The sequence below is a fragment of the Monodelphis domestica genome, chromosome 7 (assembly GCF_027887165.1).
Source record: "Monodelphis domestica isolate mMonDom1 chromosome 7, mMonDom1.pri, whole genome shotgun sequence".
In the NCBI taxonomy this organism is placed as follows: Eukaryota; Metazoa; Chordata; class Mammalia; order Didelphimorphia; family Didelphidae; genus Monodelphis; species Monodelphis domestica.
In genome coordinates this window covers 191,312,064-191,329,953 of record NC_077233.1, presented here as the reverse complement: position 1 = coordinate 191,329,953, position 17,890 = coordinate 191,312,064, and the positions used below count along the sequence as shown (strand labels likewise).

General features: G+C 39.7%; 1 protein-coding gene and 1 long non-coding RNA gene across 8 annotated transcripts in view; one reads left to right on the top strand and one right to left on the bottom strand.

Annotated features, from left to right (window-relative positions):
* The window catches only part of SVEP1 (sushi, von Willebrand factor type A, EGF and pentraxin domain containing 1), a 341,958-nt gene that overhangs the window by 3,618 nt on the left and 320,450 nt on the right, over positions 1-17,890 (bottom strand). Inside the window, exons 45-47 of the mRNA XM_001374596.5 lie at positions 14,687-14,782; positions 8,127-8,222; positions 1,971-2,064 (exon numbers count right to left, since the gene is read on the bottom strand). Coding sequence (XP_001374633.2) covers positions 1,971-2,064; positions 8,127-8,222; positions 14,687-14,782 — 286 coding nt within the window. The remainder of the gene's footprint in view (positions 1-1,970; positions 2,065-8,126; positions 8,223-14,686; positions 14,783-17,890) is intronic.
* Positions 6,896-17,890, top strand: part of LOC130455569 (uncharacterized) — a 35,692-nt gene continuing 24,697 nt past the window's right edge. For 2 of the 7 annotated variants that reach the window (XR_008913641.1, XR_008913640.1), the window contains exons 1-3: positions 6,896-7,154; positions 8,109-8,231; positions 12,303-12,376. This is a non-coding gene — a long non-coding RNA (uncharacterized LOC130455569). Of the gene's footprint in view, positions 7,155-8,108; positions 8,232-12,302; positions 12,377-14,643; positions 16,420-17,890 lie in introns of those variants that run through there. The other 5 variants (XR_008913643.1, XR_008913644.1, XR_008913639.1 and 2 more) reach the window with 4 other exon arrangements.

Below are 17,890 nucleotides of genomic sequence, written 5' to 3'. Positions count from 1 at the left end.
TTAATTTGCTCCAGGTAAATGTAGTTCAGCATCAGAATGACTAGAATGGAGGTTTCCCGATTCCAGATCAGATAACCTTCCCACTATAGCATACCCTGAAGTGTAGGGGTCTATAGAGACATGTGACGTGCTGTGGAGTCAGGGAAAAACCAGTCTTGGAGTGCTATTGTTCTGACAGGTGGGAATAAATTGATTCTCTAATACTTTGGTACAAATTCATTTAATCAAATCACTTCACTGGGAGAAGTAAGAAACATTGCCCTGGGACAAGAATTAAAATTACAGCACAGTGTTAGATGTTTTGCTGTTTAAATCTTGTCTCTTGGGTCATAATTACATGCAATGAAAGTCTGATGTAATACGGATTATCAATGTAACAGGCATGGGGCATTGATCTCCACCAGTGAGGAGAGAGTCCCATATTATTGGGCTTTGGGATTTAGTTTGTATTTGTTCCATTCCTCAAAATCAGAAATAAAAAGAAGGCTCTATTATCTCACCAAAAGGAACTGCGAATTTCACTATTAATAGGAAAAGCAGAAAAACAGAGATATTCCACTGGGGTCAGAGCTTCTTCCATTTCTTCCCCCAATACCTTTTCTCCCTGTTTCCTCCCTCTCTTTCTCTTCCTTTATCTCTTCTTCATTTTATTGTTCTCACTTTCCTGTATGAGCTAGTCACAGCCTCGGTCCCTCATCTTTTCCTTTCTCTAAAATGGGGACATTATTTTCCCATTCTGGATGCTCATTCCTTTCTGTTTTTGTGAAATGGTTCTCTCCTGGTCCTTCCTTCCTCTACTTGTCTGATCACTCCTCAACTTTCTTTGTTGGTCTTTTAACTACATCAACTATATTGCTGTAAAGAAAGCATTTTATAATCTGTTGATTACAATAAAAACTTGAACTCCTTCCTATCCTCACTTAAAAGGTCTTGAACTAACCCTGCAATAGGGGCAGCTAGGTGGTTTAGTGGATAGATATAGAGTCAGGCCTACAGACTGGAGGTCTTACCTCAGACACTTTCTAGCTGGGTGACCCTGGGCAAGTCACTTAGCCCAATTGAGTAGCACTTACCTTTTTTCTGGCTTGGAACTCATATTTAATATATCAATTCTAAGGCAAAAGGTAAGGATTTTAAAGTGGGGGAAAAATAATGAACCCTATAACAGAGGAACTTTTATAAACTCTGAGAACCTTTAATTGAAAAAAAGTTTCATGGGGAAAATGTATGACAGATGATGGTTTTCCCCAATGAATTGAGTAAAAAAGCAATCAGAGCCAGAGAACTTGAAGATATTTTTTTAGTTTTCCCTTCTGACAGAATTATTGAAACTGATTACAGAGGGGAAAATAGTTCCAGATTCCTGTTTCAGCTCCTCCCCATGGTGCCAATCCTATCTTTCTACTCTGTCTCTACCTCTTTCCTTTCCAGCTTTCTACTGGGAGGTGTGCACCCAATTCTTTCTTGTAGGATCCTCTCCAATGATCAGAATTTTCCCCTCTATATTTTTCTGACACTATTACTATAACAAATCTCTCTTAGCCAAGGAAAGCCTTTCCTTCCCAGACTGATACTGCCCTATTCCTTTCTCCTCTGCTATTCCCTTATACTTAATTTTTAAGGGCTTCATAATCATCTCCACTGGCTCTGGTTCTTTTTAAACAGTTTTCCCTAATTTGTCATGAGTAATTCTCACATCGAGGCTGGTCACCTATAGGCATGTGTTTTCCATTCTAATTCCCATTTCCATTCTCTCTCTTTGCTCCCTCTCCTTCCTTCTAGCATTTCCTGGCTCTTGTCATCAACTCACATTTAGATGTTGCAAGCCTCTGCTAAGATTGAAGATCTGGAAACGTATGCTGAAGTTGTAACTGCTGGATTTTCCATTGGATCATATATGGAGCAACTTAATTAAAATAACTTTGATTCATAGTTAATCTTGACTAAATGTCACTGCCTGGTTGACTTACCTCGAGCAATCATGTCCAGTCCAAGTAGAGAGACAATGGCATCGATTTGGTCGTATGCATTTCCCACCATTTAAGCAGGGAGACTGGCAAACAGCTATATTTCAAAACAGACATATGTATTTAATGTGTAAGTATTTCAAAGACCTCGTCACTCCATCCGGCTGTCCCTTACAAACACACCAGTGATCCTCTGATTGCCACATCCAATGACCTTTTCTCAATCCTAATCCTTCTTGGCCTCTCTGAAGCATTTAATATTGTGAATCACTTTCTCTCTGCTGGAGACTGTCCTTAATATGTTTTGTAAAACAGTTCTCTCCTGGTCCTCCCTGTCCTATCTGTTCACTCCTCAGTCTCCTTTGTGGGATCTCCTTTTTTTAACCCTTACCTTCCACCTCAGAATCAATACTGCGTGTTGGTTCCAAGGCAGAAGAGTGGTAAGGGCTAGGCAGTGGGGGTCAAGTGAAAGGGATACACAGCGAGGACGTATCTGAGATCAGATTTGAACCCAGGACCTCCCATCTCTAGGGCTGGATCTCTTGTTGGATCTTCTAACTACACTAACCATGGCTATCTCTCTAAGGTTCTCTTCTGGGATCTTTTCTTTTTCCTCTCTGTATTAGGGGTTCCTGATCTTTTTTTGGGGGTGTGATATGGACCCCTTTGGCTATCTGGTGAGGCCTGTGGTTTCCTGGTTACACTTACGTTTGTTGCACAAAATAAAAACACAGAATGGATGCATAAAATAAGACACCTAGAATTACAATGAAGCAAATTTTATTGAAATATAGTTATAAAATATAAAAAGAAAAGCCCCTCAACGCTTTGTAAAAGACTCCTATTCTTTACTTTCACATCATACCAGCTGTCATAGGTTCAATTTCTATCCCTGTGTAGACGTATTATCTTGGCCTAGCCATGGTCTCTCTCCTGAGCTCCAGTCCCCACATCAACGATTATCTTTGGGGCATTTACAACTAGCTGCTTGGTAGGCATCTAAAATTCAATCTTATTTTTTCAGTTCAAGCCTCTTTTTTTTTTTTTAAACCCTTACCTTCTGTCTTGGAGTCAATACTATGTATTGATTCCAAGGCAGAAGAGTGGTAAGGGCTAGGCAATGAGGGTCAAGTGACTTGCCCAGGGTCACACAGCTGGTAGTGTCTGAGGCCAGATTTGAACCTAGGACCTCCCGTCTCTAAGTCTGGCTCTCAATCCACTGAGCTACCCAGCTGCTCCCTCAAGTCTCTTTTATTGCAGAAAAAAAGACATGCAAAATAGTCACTGCAAGATCATTTCCCCCCAAAACTAGATATATAATAAAGGCGTTTCTCAAAATTAGAATAATTATTAGACGTCAAAACATCTCTTTGCACCCACTTCCTTATTATGGATATGGCTCGGAGTCAGTTATATTCACAACTTCTGTATCTTTACTCTTACACCACATATCCAGTTTGTTGCCAAATCTTGTCACATTTGCCTTTACAACATCTCCTGTATGTCTGTCTCCCTTCTCTTCCCTCACACAGTCACCACCCTTAATAACCTTCCGCCTAGGCCACTGTAATAGCTCCTTAATGGAGCTCCCTGGTTCAAGCTTCTCTTCACTCTCATCCTTTCTGGTTAGCTGCCAAAATAATTTACTGAAAGTGAAAGTCTTAGCATGGCCTTTCTCTACTCCATGAATTCTAGGCCACTTTGTAGAGTTTGAGCAGTAGAATAACTCTGATATAGTTGGTAAAGTTATAATGACCCCATTTTACAGATAAGGAAATTGATCCCCTAAGAGACAAACTGACTTTTCTATGATAAAACTACGACATGGTAGATCTACGGCTTGAACTGTACTCTGTCTTACGACTTCAAGTCCAGTGCTTGCAGGCTAAAATAGGGTCAAATAACAGGAATTTCCAAATTTGAGAAAAACTTGCTCTTGAGCGAGAAATGGGCAAAAGTTTATCCCTTAATGATGGCAAAGCTCAGAGTAATAATACCAGACAAGTAGAACATACTCACCACTTATTTAAAGGAAAATTATCTAGCAGAGCAGTTTTTAAGGTAGTAAATGAAAGAATGAATAGACAAATAAATAAATGAATAAAATGGCATTAAAATATGACATAGAGGGCAGCTGGGTGGTTCAGTGGTTTGAGAGCCAGGCCTAGAGACAGGAGGTCCCAGGTTCAAAACTGATCTCAGACACTTCCCAGCTGTGTGACCCTGGGCAAGTCACTTGAGCCCCATTGCCTAGCCCTTACCACTCTTCTGCCTTGGAGCCAATACACTGTATTGATTCCAAGATGGAAGGTGAGGGTTTAAAAAATAATTAAAAACATGGGAGCAGGACAGCTGCACATATTCTATTCATTGACAGTACTTCTAAGTTACCAGGGACCTAATGTTAGCCCAGAGGGTGAAAGATTACTGAGGCGCCATCCTTTTTGCCTCCATTCACAGCTGTCTACCCTGCTTCTCTAAGAATCTTTCAAACAAGACATTTCATCTTATTTTATTTTTAAACCCTTAACTTCCATCTTGGGATCAATTCCAAGTATAGGGGCTAGGCAATGGGGTTAAGTGACTTGTCCAGCATCACACAGCTAGGAAGTATCTGAGGCCAGATTTGAATCTCCCAGCTCTAGGCCCTGTGCCACCTTGCGGCCCTCAGACATTTTATTTTATTATTTTTATTTATTTATTTTTTAAACTTTTACCTTCCATCTTAGAATCAATACTGAATATTGGTTCCAAGGCAGAAGAGAGATAAGGACTAGACTTGCCCAGGGTCACACCCCTGGGAAGTGTCTGAGGCTAAATTTGAACCTAGGACCTCCTGTCTCTAGGTCTGGCTCTCAATCCACTAAGCCACTCAGCTGCCCCCAGACAAGACATTTTAGAAAGTAAATAATGTGCCATGTTTATAACCAAGAGGCTCCAGACTGATAAAACCACTTACTGAATCCACTTATTGGCCCCCATCTGCCACACAGGCTTTGTGGATTAAGGATGTGCGGCTAGTCTAAGATGTCTACCTCAGTTGGGTTCATGAACTGAAAGGGATGTTAGCCATCATTGAATTCAAGCCCATTTTACAGATAAGGCAATGGAGGCCCAGAAAAATGACGTGATTTGCTCAAGGTCACATGAGTAAGGAAGTAAATAGCAGACCTGGGATGCAAGTCTCTCATTCCAAATGCTGCATCACTGAAGCTAGCTTGCTTATTTTTCACAATAAGGCTGGAGAAGGGGGACCCTGTCTTTTTGATGTCTCTTATTGCATCAGATACACAGAGAACACAGAACTGCCATGTGGATGGTTTGAGAGTTGGGAGGCAGAGATCGAGGGGAAACACAACAGCAACAACATTAATTAGATCTTCTGTTCAAATAGAAAATACAACTCAGAAAAAAGCTGGAGGAAGCTAAATATTAAAAGAGCTCCAGAGAGAGACCTTTTGCCCCCTGGCAGAGAGAGAGAGACATGGATGCAGTTCTAAATGAGAGTCAGTTTACTGACAGAATGAAGGGCTTCCTGCCAAGTCTAGCTTTGCTCTCATTTCACAATCCAAGGCATGGAGTGGGTGGCTGTATCTCTCAAAAACCACACTCACTGTGGATGTCACTCACTGCATTGAAGACCTTTTCCAAATCTTGAAATAAAAATTGAGATTTTTCTATTGCCCCCTTACAAGATTTTTAATTTTCTGTTTTAATTTCCCCTCCAGAAAGATTTTATTTTGTTTTCAATTAATTAATTGTTAACAAATATTTTTCCATGGTAACCTGATTCGTGTTCTCTCCCTCCCCTCTTCTCTCCCCACTCCTGGAGCTGACAAGCAAATCCACTGGGTTATACATGTCTTTTAAAAAGAGACACCTGTTTGACAATTTAAACTCCAATAAATATCAGCATTGAGTCCTTCCTGCATTCCTTGTACTTTACGAGACTCTATTGGAGATGCAGAAGAAATCCAAGACATGTTGCCTGTCCTTAAGGAAATTACAATTTAGTTGGGAATTAAACAGTTAAGAAGCAATTACTGAGCACCTACTGTGTACTAGAAACTTTGGAGTAAAAGACAAAGAATGACATTTATCCCTACTCTCAGGCACTTTACATTGTAATTGAGAGAACAAAACAAACACTTTATTTTGAGAGATTTATAATTTTTTGGCGAGGAGGGTGATGGGTCGGAGGAAGGTGCACTGCCTAGTACTCCCATTACAATCCTTCTCTGGATTTTTCAATTTGTGTGGTCTTTTGTTAGCTAACTAGCATTTATATATCTCTTTGACATTCTCTAAGTGCTTTAAATATTCATTTGATCTTCAAAATAACTCTGTGAAGTAGGTGGTATGATCACACCCATTTTATAGATGTGGAAAATGAGGCAAGAAGAAGGAAGGCAATCTGCCCCAAGTCACACACCTGATAAATGCTTGAGATAAGATTTAAACTCAATCCTACTTGACTTGGTCCCACACTATTCACTGCACTATCCAGGTGCCTCATCCACATTTTTCTCTTTAGCAGATTTGCCTACTGGGCTGGAGGCCTTTTTCAGCCTTTTAATATCACTGAGTTACTAGTATAGCATCTCCAGTCACCCACCTGCTGTCCCTTCTTCATTAATACAATGCCCAGCCTATACGCTTGCAGATGTTGTTAGCAGCAGGTGGTCATCGCTGGTAACAGGCTACAGCCAATTTATATTGAGTTGTTGGTACTTTCAATTCTTCTGTGGTTTAGGCATCCCATCATACTTAGCCGTTTGCACCACTGGGGGAATACTGGTGTTAAAGAGGTGGGCTTTTGCAATACTGGCAAATTTGGGTTGTTAAAAGGCTTAACTAGATTTCAAAAATACGGAATATTCCAAAAATCTGAGTTCAATTTTAAGCTTTAATACCTCAAGGCTGCACTAAGACCTTTGGAATGCCCTCTATAATTAGATCACACTAGTTCATGTGAAACAATTTGAGAATAATTAAATGCTAAACCATGCAGTACAGGCTAAAACGCAATAGAAGCTGAGACAAGGGAGAGACCAATTTGGGCTGTAGCAATTGGAAAACTGGACAATTTGCAATCAGAAGAATGGAAAGGACTTAGCCAGGATGAGGAGATATAAAGATCTTCATATCAGGCATGGTGGAGAGGCAAGAGTTAAAGGTTATTTCAAAGTAAGTAGAAAAATTTGTGGCAACAGGTGCAAAACTAGTGCTTTTTTTTTGAAAGGGGGTTGGTTTTGGGTGAAGGATGATGAGTTTAGTTTTGAATACAGAAGGAATGTGGAAAAATAAACAAGTCTAAATCTAAATAGTGTGCAAATTGCTGGGAAACAGACATCCATTTTTTTCCCCTTTGGTCTCACCATACCCAATGAATACAAACGTGCAGCAAAGCATGTGGTAAATAAAAATCCCTCCTGCTTTCCCTTTTTAAAATGGATCTTTTTGACTTTTAGGATACATAAAGACTTTTAAAACCAGTCAATCTACTGCAGTTGGCTACTTCTTATTTCCTTCTTTTACCTGGGTTGGGAAGATAAAGTCTTTTTGTTGAATTGTTTTTTCAGTGGGAAGTTAGAAATCATTATATTGCTTTTCTAAATGATTTGTTGCAACTGTTTTTCTACTAATTAAAACAAATTATTCTTGTTCTTCTACGTAATGTTTTAACATACTTTTGGTGAAACAGAATGGTCTCTATATTAGATAATTAAAAATAATATTCTTTTGCTTTGAAATTCCTGCAATTGTTTGGGCAGATCCTAAAACTGGAACAAAATAAGGGATTACAGATTAAAAAAAAATAGAAAAAGCTGGAGTCATTCAATTCTAGCTGGTCTTAATCAGTTTTATATGCTTGGACACTACACTAAACTTCATGAAGGTGGGGAGGATGTCTTTTTGGTCTCCATATCTAGCATTTATATATAGCAGCATTAGTATTCTGTAACAAGGAGGTATATAAAAAAGTCTCTTGAATGCACCCAAATTCCCACTAATTCCTGCTCCATCTCAATTATTTCTACATATCCAAGTCTAATTTTTGTTTATCTGCATATGCCCAACCCTCAAAGGGAAGAACTAAGGAACTCAAAATACAATGGATTTAATTCTTTACTTTTATAGGCCACCAAAGAAGCCTACCTGTATGACAGCGGGAGCCAGTCCACCCAGCTGAGCAATCACACTGATATGGTGCCACACAGCGGCCGCCATTCAGGCAGGGAAGAATACATATTGCTGGAAAAGGTAGAAAAAGACACATTTTAAAAAATACACAAACGTGAACAACAGATAATTATCTCTAAGGGGAGTAAATTGGGTTTCACTCTTAATAGAAAATCACAATAGTGCATTCTCTTTATTATAAAAAAAAAATCATCACGTATAAGAAACCCCATCATCAAGACCGAGTAGGAACCAGAACAAAGGGTAACTCACTCTAGTATTGAATGGAGCCTCCTGTTTTATTCTTTGAGTATTGCCATAAGAATAATTTATAATTTAATATGTAAGAGCAGGATGCAAAAGGCAAGGATGAAGACGGAATGAAGATATGAGTGACAGGAAAAGACCGTTGGCAGCAGAGGATGACGGGAGAGAAAACGGACCTATGGGAGCTCGGAGAAGAACTCTGGGCTTTTGAGCGGGGCTCTCGAGGTGGCAGGAAGCATATTTCCTTGCTGGAGATCTTGTCAAGAGCCAACTGAGGATTTACCAGTGACTAGCTCTGGGACTTCACCTGAAGAGTATTTATACTTCACAACACATCTAATAGCATCTATCAAGAGCGGCGGGTCTCTTCCGACCTTCCGACCTCTCCCTGCCCATTGCGTTTGCTTCACTATTCTTTGACCCTCCTACTGTTTGGTTTAGCGTAAGAAATAGCGGGAAGGGAAGGCGAACTCTGCCCGGCTTTGCGGCTTTCGGGACACGGATAAAGAGGGACCCCTGTTTCCTCAATCCAACTCCCCACTTTCTTGTATCCAACATAAATTCAAAACGCAGTCAGATTTTCTAGAGAGTTATTGAAGGAGCTTGAAGGGAGTCACTCACTGAAGTAAAGCGCAGTCATTACTAGTGTGGATCAACACCCCTCTCCCCCGGAGTCCTCAAACTTGGGGGGAGTATCTTTTCTGGCCAGTTCGTGCAAGGGAATTTGGGGGTACCCCTTCCATCGCCTGATGGGGAGACTTCCCTTCAACTCCCCGTCACTTAAACAGGGGAACCCCTTTTTCCTGAGTAACAGCCCTTGATGTCACAACCCGGAAGGAGTGGCTGAGTGAGCACAGGAGTCAATCCACCTGGACTTCTACCCTCCTCCTCACCTTGCTCACCCATTGTAGCCTCCTCAAATATCATCCCCAAAAAAGACTCAGTTACAGTTTCACTAATAATCATCACAAATAGAACTTCAGAAAATACTTTCCTCCCTCTAACCCTGAAGATAAAGTAAACAGATTTATCTCCATTTGCACATTTAGCTATGAAAGAAGATCTTCAGAGGCCATCTAGCTAGTCGATCAATCAATAACTGGGTATCTAATATATGCCAGGCACTGTATTAGGAATGTACTTGGGAGAAGCTGGGTGGCTCAGTGGATTGAGAGCCTGGACCGGAAGTCCTGGGTTCAAATCTGGCCTCAGCTATTTCCCAGCTGTGTGACCCTGGTCAAGTCACTTAGCCCCCATTGCTTAGCACTTACCACTCTTCTTCCTTGGAGCCAAAGAAGGTAAGGGTTTGTTTTTTTTTTAAAGGAATGTATTAAATTTTTTTCAGAAAAGGAAACAGAGATCCAAAAGGTTAAATTGCTTGCATAGATACAGTCATGCTGGCAGTAAGAGTCAGAGACTGTATTTGAACCTTATTCCTTTGACTTAAATCTAGCACTCTTTTTGGTTCACAGGGGTAAAATTACATGAAGTCTATCCATAGACCTGGTCTAGAGGGTTGGGTTTGAAGGAGGGCATGGTGGAGGTAGAGAACATGCTAAATGGGACCAGGGCCAATGGACAGGTGGATTCTCCCCGTGCTCCTGGTTTTCTTTTGTCTTTTGTTTGGCCTCTATGCCATGAGTGAATGGCTGACCCCTGTTCGTGTGTGTGCACGTCCGCATGTGTCCTGCTGATTTCACTGCCACAGGGTAGGGATGAAGGCTCTGAGACATTCTTATTATCTTTCTATAAAGGAGTTTTATGAATAGCATTAATACAGAAAACACAGTGTTCTGGGAAGCTAACGAAGGGTGAGGAGATTCTGGGAGCATATAGACAGCAACTCTATTCTGGTAATTAGAATAAAAACCAAGAGAATAGTTTACAAATTTGACAATCAATTGAATAATCAAATGGATCCTTATCCCTTCTACACACTCAAATGTTCATTTATGAATAGGATATAATATCTAAGCATCAAATGGAGGTCTGCCTTTAGCCTAATGGAGAATTTGGCCTCTAGAGGCTAACAACTATAGGAAGAGACATATTTCTAATATATAGTGATAGCAGGTGAAAAAACATTGGTTTTTGCAGATTTCACTTGTACCCAGGACAATGGATATAAAGTGCAAAGAATACTGGTTTGGGATTCAGGAAACCTGGGTTCCAGTCCTAAAAGCCCAGCCACCTTCCAGGCCTTATATCTAGAAGATATATAGAGAACTCACTACAAACCACACCTGGAAAAAAGTTCTTGTGGTTATCTGAATGTATTAATTGAATACCAAATTATATTCTGTAATGATTAACTGTTCCAATTTGTAGAAGGTCAGGTACTGTGTACATGGGCAAGTAGGTAAAAAGTTCTTTGTAGAACTTGTTAGAAAACCTCCACAGAGGAATAAAATCATTTGCTGTCAGCAGCTTCTACATTGTTGGAGTGGAGTCAGTAGCAGTGTATTAGACCCAATCTGGTCAGATCCAAAAACTGCCTAATGTGTGTAAGGTCCCTAGATCTGGAGATGCAAAGAAAAACAAAAAGATAGCTCCTGAATGTGAAGGATTTACATGTATTGTGGTGATTCAGAGGCAGATGGCATGTAGTATGTGAACAGATAAATATATGCATATAATAAAAGTCCATACTTTATAATGAAACTACTATAAAATGACATTTATTCCAAGAAAATGTATTTTCTTTCTCTTCCTTCCTTCCTTCCTTCCTTCCTTCCTTCCTTCCTTCCTTCCTTCCTTCCTTCCTTCCTTCCTTCCTTCCTTCCTTCCTTCCTTCCTTCCTTCCTTCCTTCCTTCCTTCCTTCCTTCTTTCCTTCCTTCCTTCCTTCCCTCTCTTTTGTTGCCTTCCTCATTTTTCTTCTTCTTCCTCCTTTTCCTCTTTTTTTTCTTCTCTTACCTTCCTTCTTAGAATCGATACTGTGCATTGGTACCAAGGCAGAAGAATGGTTGGGGCTGTGTAGAGGGGGTTAAATGACTTGCTCAGGGTCACACACCCAGAAAGTATCTGAGGTCCAATTTGAACTTAGGACCTTTGCTCTCAATTCATTAAGCCTCCTAGCTGCCCCTTGGAAAATTTCAAACCATTGTTAAATGACAGTCGCTACTCTCAAAGAGCTCACAGTCTAATGGGGGTGACAACATACCTTTTTGCATTTGTATCTATAGCAATAGCATATTTACATAATAAGTGCTAAAGAAGTATTTTGTCATCTTCATTTAAAATAAGAATAATGGAGCTTTTATATTTTAAGTATCTATATTCCTAGTATTCAGCTCTGATTCCTCCCCTGCTCTCTATATCTCTATATGCAGTTAGTCATCTGTAAGCCTGGCTGCTTTCTGAGAGACTAAATCAGGCATGTACTATGCTTTTTCTTCTGTGAGATGGACCAGACTTAATTAGACAATTTGGTTTCACTAAAGACCTTGGCTCTCAGAATGCTTATTATATTTGCACAAACCTCAGGAGTCTTACCCTGACTTGAAGATGTTCTCTTAATTTCTAGGAATGATTGTTTTTGAAGTGGGTGAAAACATTTCTTAGAAATTGCTAGATTTGCTTATGGGTAAATTGGTAGTTAAAATAAAACAAAGATAAACTAAAAAAAACCCAAGTTTTGAGTGATAATCATATAGGACCCAGATTGAATTGCTTGTCAGTTCCAGGAGTGGGGAGGGAAGAAGGGAGGGAGACAATATGGATCATAAAACTTTGGAAAACTTATGGGTAAGTTTGTTATTAAAATAAAATAGAGATAAAGCTAAAAAAGAAATTATTAGACTTTTCCTTGACACCACAGTCCCTCTGTATGTCCTCAGAGATATAATATAGTAAGCCAGCTGTCTTTTCCTTTTTGTATGTTTAAGACTATAGCCTAAATCAAGTTGGCAGATCACCATGACCATGAGTAGAGAGGATACAAGGGGCCTGTTCAGCAGAGGTAAGAAAATGACTCTTGACATTTTCACTAGTCAGGCTGTTTAAAGATACTGAAAGCCTACTCAGGCTGTACTGGCCTGATGGAGATACTGAAGATACAGGTACAGAAGCAATATAGATAAACCAAAAATGAGATGGAGAGATGTTTACAATATGATGCAGCAGTTAGGTAGATTCAGAACTAGCTAAAGCACCAGTTCCAAGAGAGTTCATAGATCAATAAATGGTCCAGACTCGGTTTATTCTTTTGTGTTTTTGAACAAAACCTACAATCAAACATCTTCAATACATTTGCCTATTTATCCAGATTTGTTTGTGGAGATGCAGCCTGGGGAGAATGTTGGAAGATCTGGTTTTTAATACCACTTCTGATACTAGCTACGTGACCACATGCACTTTAGCCAACTCATTGAGACTAAAAGTTATAGATAGGTTGGGATAGATGTATTAAAGTTTGGGGTTAATCAGTCAGACAGACTTTGATAGGCAAACATTTATTTGTTATTCCAGTTTATGTTAATAAATAGTGGGAAATGCTGAATTGAGGGCTTAACATTAATAAAGGTCTGTAACATACATCAGGGCTCTGGCAAGTTGGTTTATCAAAACACAAATATTTTCATTATGTTAAGTTCTTTTTTGACTTACTTTAAAAGGTTACACAATTTAAAATCTTTGAAGATTTCCACAAGAGACAATATTATTATTACTTTTGAAGCAGGGGCGCCTTAAAAATTGGCCTTAATAGAAATTCATTTGGATGAACTGATGACTTCTGCCAACAGGGATTTGTTTCTTTTTGTGGTTCATATATGTCAAACTCAATGAAATTGGGAAGCTTAACCCCTGCATATGAACAAGCATGTTTCTACTTTTTAACTGAGGACTACAAATTGCAATTTAAAATGAATATTTTCAAACATTTGCTAACTTTTCTTGTTTTCTTAACTAAGAAGACTTACATTAGCAAAAAAAAAAAAAACCCACCAAAGCTCTTACCTTCTCTGGGTAATAAGAGTGGTATGGGTTAGGCAATTGGGATTAAATGATTTGCCCAAGATCATAGCTAGGAGGCCCTCCCAACTCTAGACCTGGCACTCTATCTGCTGCATTACCTAGCTGCTCCAAGAGCTACATTCTTAATGGTCACCCTAAAATTGGCTGATACGCAGGCTATTTGGCAAAGGTAATAAAAATAATAATAACAAATGTGACATATTAGGCCCCTCTGAATCTCCAGTATGAAAAAAAAGAGGGCATAGGGATTTTTTATAGGACAAGAGACTGTGAACAGGGTGAACAGTGGCTATATGGGGTGCTGGATTTGAAGTCAGAATCTTGGGTTTGAATCTTGGCTCTGTCACTTATTGCCTATGTGACTTCAGACAAGCCATCTGACTTCTTAGCCTCAGTTTTAGCTGTTAAAGAGGGGGTTATTCTAGAAGATCCCTAAGGCACTTCCCATTTTAAATCCATGGGTCTAAGAGCAGAGTGGGTATTTTTATTAGAAGCACTTCTCTATAAGAAAGCAGTAGTTTTCCCTTGATTAGATGGGATGAATTTTAGATGGAAGAATTGAATATCTGAAGTCAAAATCATATTCTAAAGATTCTATAGCCTATAAACTTCGGATGGCTAAGCAGAAGAGAACTATTGTTTGTACATGTAGCCAGCTGCCCAATTCCAACTTTTTGGTGGGGAGTGGAGATACAAGGTTTTAGAGCTGGTAGGAGTTGGAGCCGTAGGGAATGCCTGTTAAGGAAACTCCTTCTATCAAGGGACATGAGTACCCAATGGGCAACTTACAGTCTTAGAGAATTGCTTGGAAGAGACCAAGAGGTGAACTCATTTGTCCACAGCCCTGTAAGGTCATATCATAGGCAAGGCTTCAACCCATGTTTTTCTGACTTCAATGCTATACTTCCTCTTCATTTTAATTATCAAATTAAGTAAATTACTACAAAGAAAAAGCTCACTCTCAGGATAACTTTTCTGAGCTGAAAGACTCCACCAGCTAAGTTCTCTGATGCCTCACAAACACACTCTCTTCCTCACTGCCTCTCTCTCCCTCTCCCTCCATCTCTCTCTCTGCCTCTCTGTCTGTCTCTGTCTCTCCCCCCTCCCTGTCTCCTTCCCTCTCTCTCTCTCTGTCTCCATCCTTCTCCCTCTCCTTCTGTAATTGTCTCTCTCTCCCTCTCTGTCTGTCTCTGTCTCTCTCCTTTTATGTGTGATGCTGTCATGGAAGACATTCGTGTTTTTCCCCTGTAGGCACACATAACTTCCCTGGAGGTCATGACTAAAAGTCACTCACGTTCTTCACAGAGGCGCCCCATCCAGCCTTCCAGGCAGGTGCATGCATTGGGCCTTTGGCAAACTCCTCCATTTTGACATGGAAATCTACAGACAGCTGCAAAGGAAATGAGAATGACTCTAAGTCAGTAGCAGTTATCAGAACCACCAGGGCTAGTTTCCCCTTCATATCATGTTCTTGATTCTTAAGTGGCAAGTGTGATAAGCTGTTTTAATAAAGCTCCCGAAGGAACTTGGCCTTGTAGAGACTTTTATTGGTACTATAGTAGAGCATGGCTTATCTCTACCCTTTGACCTAGTCAGTGTATATAAGTGGATGCTTTGAGGACACACACACACACACACACACACACACACATTCAACAATCAAAATTTCTGATGTCAGAGAAGCAGAAACCAAGTCTCCAAGGGACCTTGAAAGGCCATTTAAGTTCCTTGCTTTGTCTTAAAGGGAAGACTCTCAAACATATTATTGCACACTTTCCCATCCTTAAATACCTTACAAGAAAGAAAATGTCATGGTCTTCCAACCGTGGCTATCCCGTTTTGCTTGGGAAAGGTGCTGGCCTCAGCATCAGACCTAGGTTTAAGGCCTCCCTCTTAGCTCTTTACAAGTCATAGCCTATCAGTGCTCTAGGGACCTCTCAGAGAATATGAGCTGCAAGATAGGGTGAATGTTAGTACAGCAAGTTTATCATGGAGCTCTGCATTGGCCCAATAAATCACAAGTTGATGTCAATACCACCCACTTCAACAAATAAACAGTATCTGAATTTTTCTTCATGTCCAAGTACAGTATATTTGCATTTACCCCATTCATAGCAGAGGCAGAGAATACCTAATTGCCATTACCTATATTACAATTTGCATATAATTAAAGATATTTTTGCCACCACACACTTTTCTTTACCCTAAACTATCATTTTTCCTTTGTGGTTCTGGTCCAGATCACTTTTTCCTTTTAAACCCTTACCTTCTGTCTTAGATACTATATATCCAATACTATATATTAGTTCTGAGGCAGAAGAGTGGTAAGGCTAGGTAGGGGCTAAGTAACTTGCCCAGGGTCACACAGCTAGGAAGTGTCTGAGGCCAGATTTGAATACAGGACCTTCTATCTCTAGACTTTCCTCTCAATGCACTGAGCTACCTAGCTTCCCCCATAAAGAATTCTTCTTCTTCTTCTTCTTCTTTTTTTTTTTAAACCCTTACCTTTTCTCTTAGTATCAAATCTAAGAGTGGCAAGGCTGGTCAATTAGGGTTAAGTGAGTTGCCTAGTATCACACAACTAGGAAGTATCAGGATAGATTTGAACCCAGGTCCTTCTGACTCCAGTCCAGGCAATCTATCCAATGTGCTGCCTACCTGCTCTCAGATCATTGTTTTTTTTAATGTAGGAGAGGGAATGAGGGAATATCATTCAATATAACTATATTAGTCTGTTTAATACTTGCTCTACAATACTGGCTAGTACTATTGCTCATAAAATAGTTGTTTTTTTTTCTTTTTCTTTTAGCTCCAATTGGTCATAGATTTTTCACTGTACACTTAAATCTTTAGCGAAATATAGCTTCAAAATGGGAGGCCTCCTAATGGTTGAGGAGCAAGGAAGATCCAAGCTCTAATCATTGTTCTTGCATTAATTAGATTTTGCACAAATTATCTCAGTTTTCATATGTATAAAATATATTGTAGGACACAATCTCTCTTTTTAAAAAGTGCTATAAAATGTTATTGTTGTTATTATTTATTTTTCTTTAATTAATTTGTTTGGTACAGTAACATTCCCAAGTACCTCCTCTCTCTGCCTTAGAGAAGGCTCATTTGACATGATTTCTAAAGCACTTCTTGCATCTCTACTGTTTTACATTTTTATTATATTTATAAATCACATTGCATTATATTTATAACCAGTTATAATAATCATAAAATAACAGAAGACTAATAAGGATGGAGGAGATAGGTAGGATGAGGCACATGAATCAATGAATAAGCATTTATCAAAGAACTACTGTATGCCAAGAACTGTGCTAGAGACACAAAGAAATAGTCCCTGACCTTAATGTTGGCCTTTCCCCCACACAAACTATTAGTCTAGTTTCCTTTCCACATTAAGGACCTCCCAATTTCTTCTAAGGAAGTCAATCTGTATGGAATAAGAATATATTAGAAACAGACAAAGCCATCACAAAGGATTTTGGACTGGAAAGGCACTAGCAGCCAATGGGATCAGGAAAGTCCTCTGGAAGAAGGTAGCATTTAAGCCAAATCTCTTGGAAGAATCCAGAGAAACCAAGAGGCAGAGCTGAAGAGGGGGAACTTGTTTGTTTGTTTGTTTGAAATTTATTTACCAATTAAATGTAGTAACAAATTTCTACATCAGTTTTCCAAAGTTACATGATCCAAATTATCTCCCTCCTTTCTTCCCTCCCTACTCCTGAAGTTGGCAAGCAATTCAGTCTGGGTTATACATGTATTATCCTGCAAAACATATTTCCATAGTGTTCATTCTTGTAAGTGAATAATCATATACAATCAAAACCCCCCAAACATATATCCAAATAAACAAGTGAAAAATTGCATGCTTTTATCTGCATTCCTATTCCACCAGTTCTTTCTCTAGAGATGGAAAGCATTCTTTGTCATAATTGAGGAAGAGCTCAAGAGCATGCAAAGACAAAGGAAATGAGGGGCAGCTAAGTGGCACAATGGATAGAGCACCAGGTCTGGAGATGGGAGGACCTGGGTTCAAATTTGGCCTCATACACTTCTCAGCTGTGACACTGTGTGACCCTTACCATTCTTGGTAATGAATGCCTTGGAAATGATAGTATTTATTTGAATCCGGAAAGTAAAGCTAAAAAAAAAATGGAGGAGAAGGAGGTTGAAGTGTCATGCTATGGGAAGAGCAAGTAGGTCAATGCGACTTCATTGAAGTGAGCATGTTGTTCAGTTGTTTCAGTCATGTCCAAACTCTTTATGACCCTTTTTGAGTTTTTCTTGGCAGAGACCCTGGAGTGGTTTGCCATTTCCTTCTCCTCATTTTAAAGATGAGGCAACTGAGGCAGATAGGGTTAAGTGACTTGCCCAGGGTCATGCTGCTCGTAAGTGGAGGCCAGATTTGAAGTCAGGTCTTCCTGACTCCAGGCTTGGCAATCCTTCCACTGTGCCAACTAGCTGCCACAGAGGGGAGTAATGTGTTAAG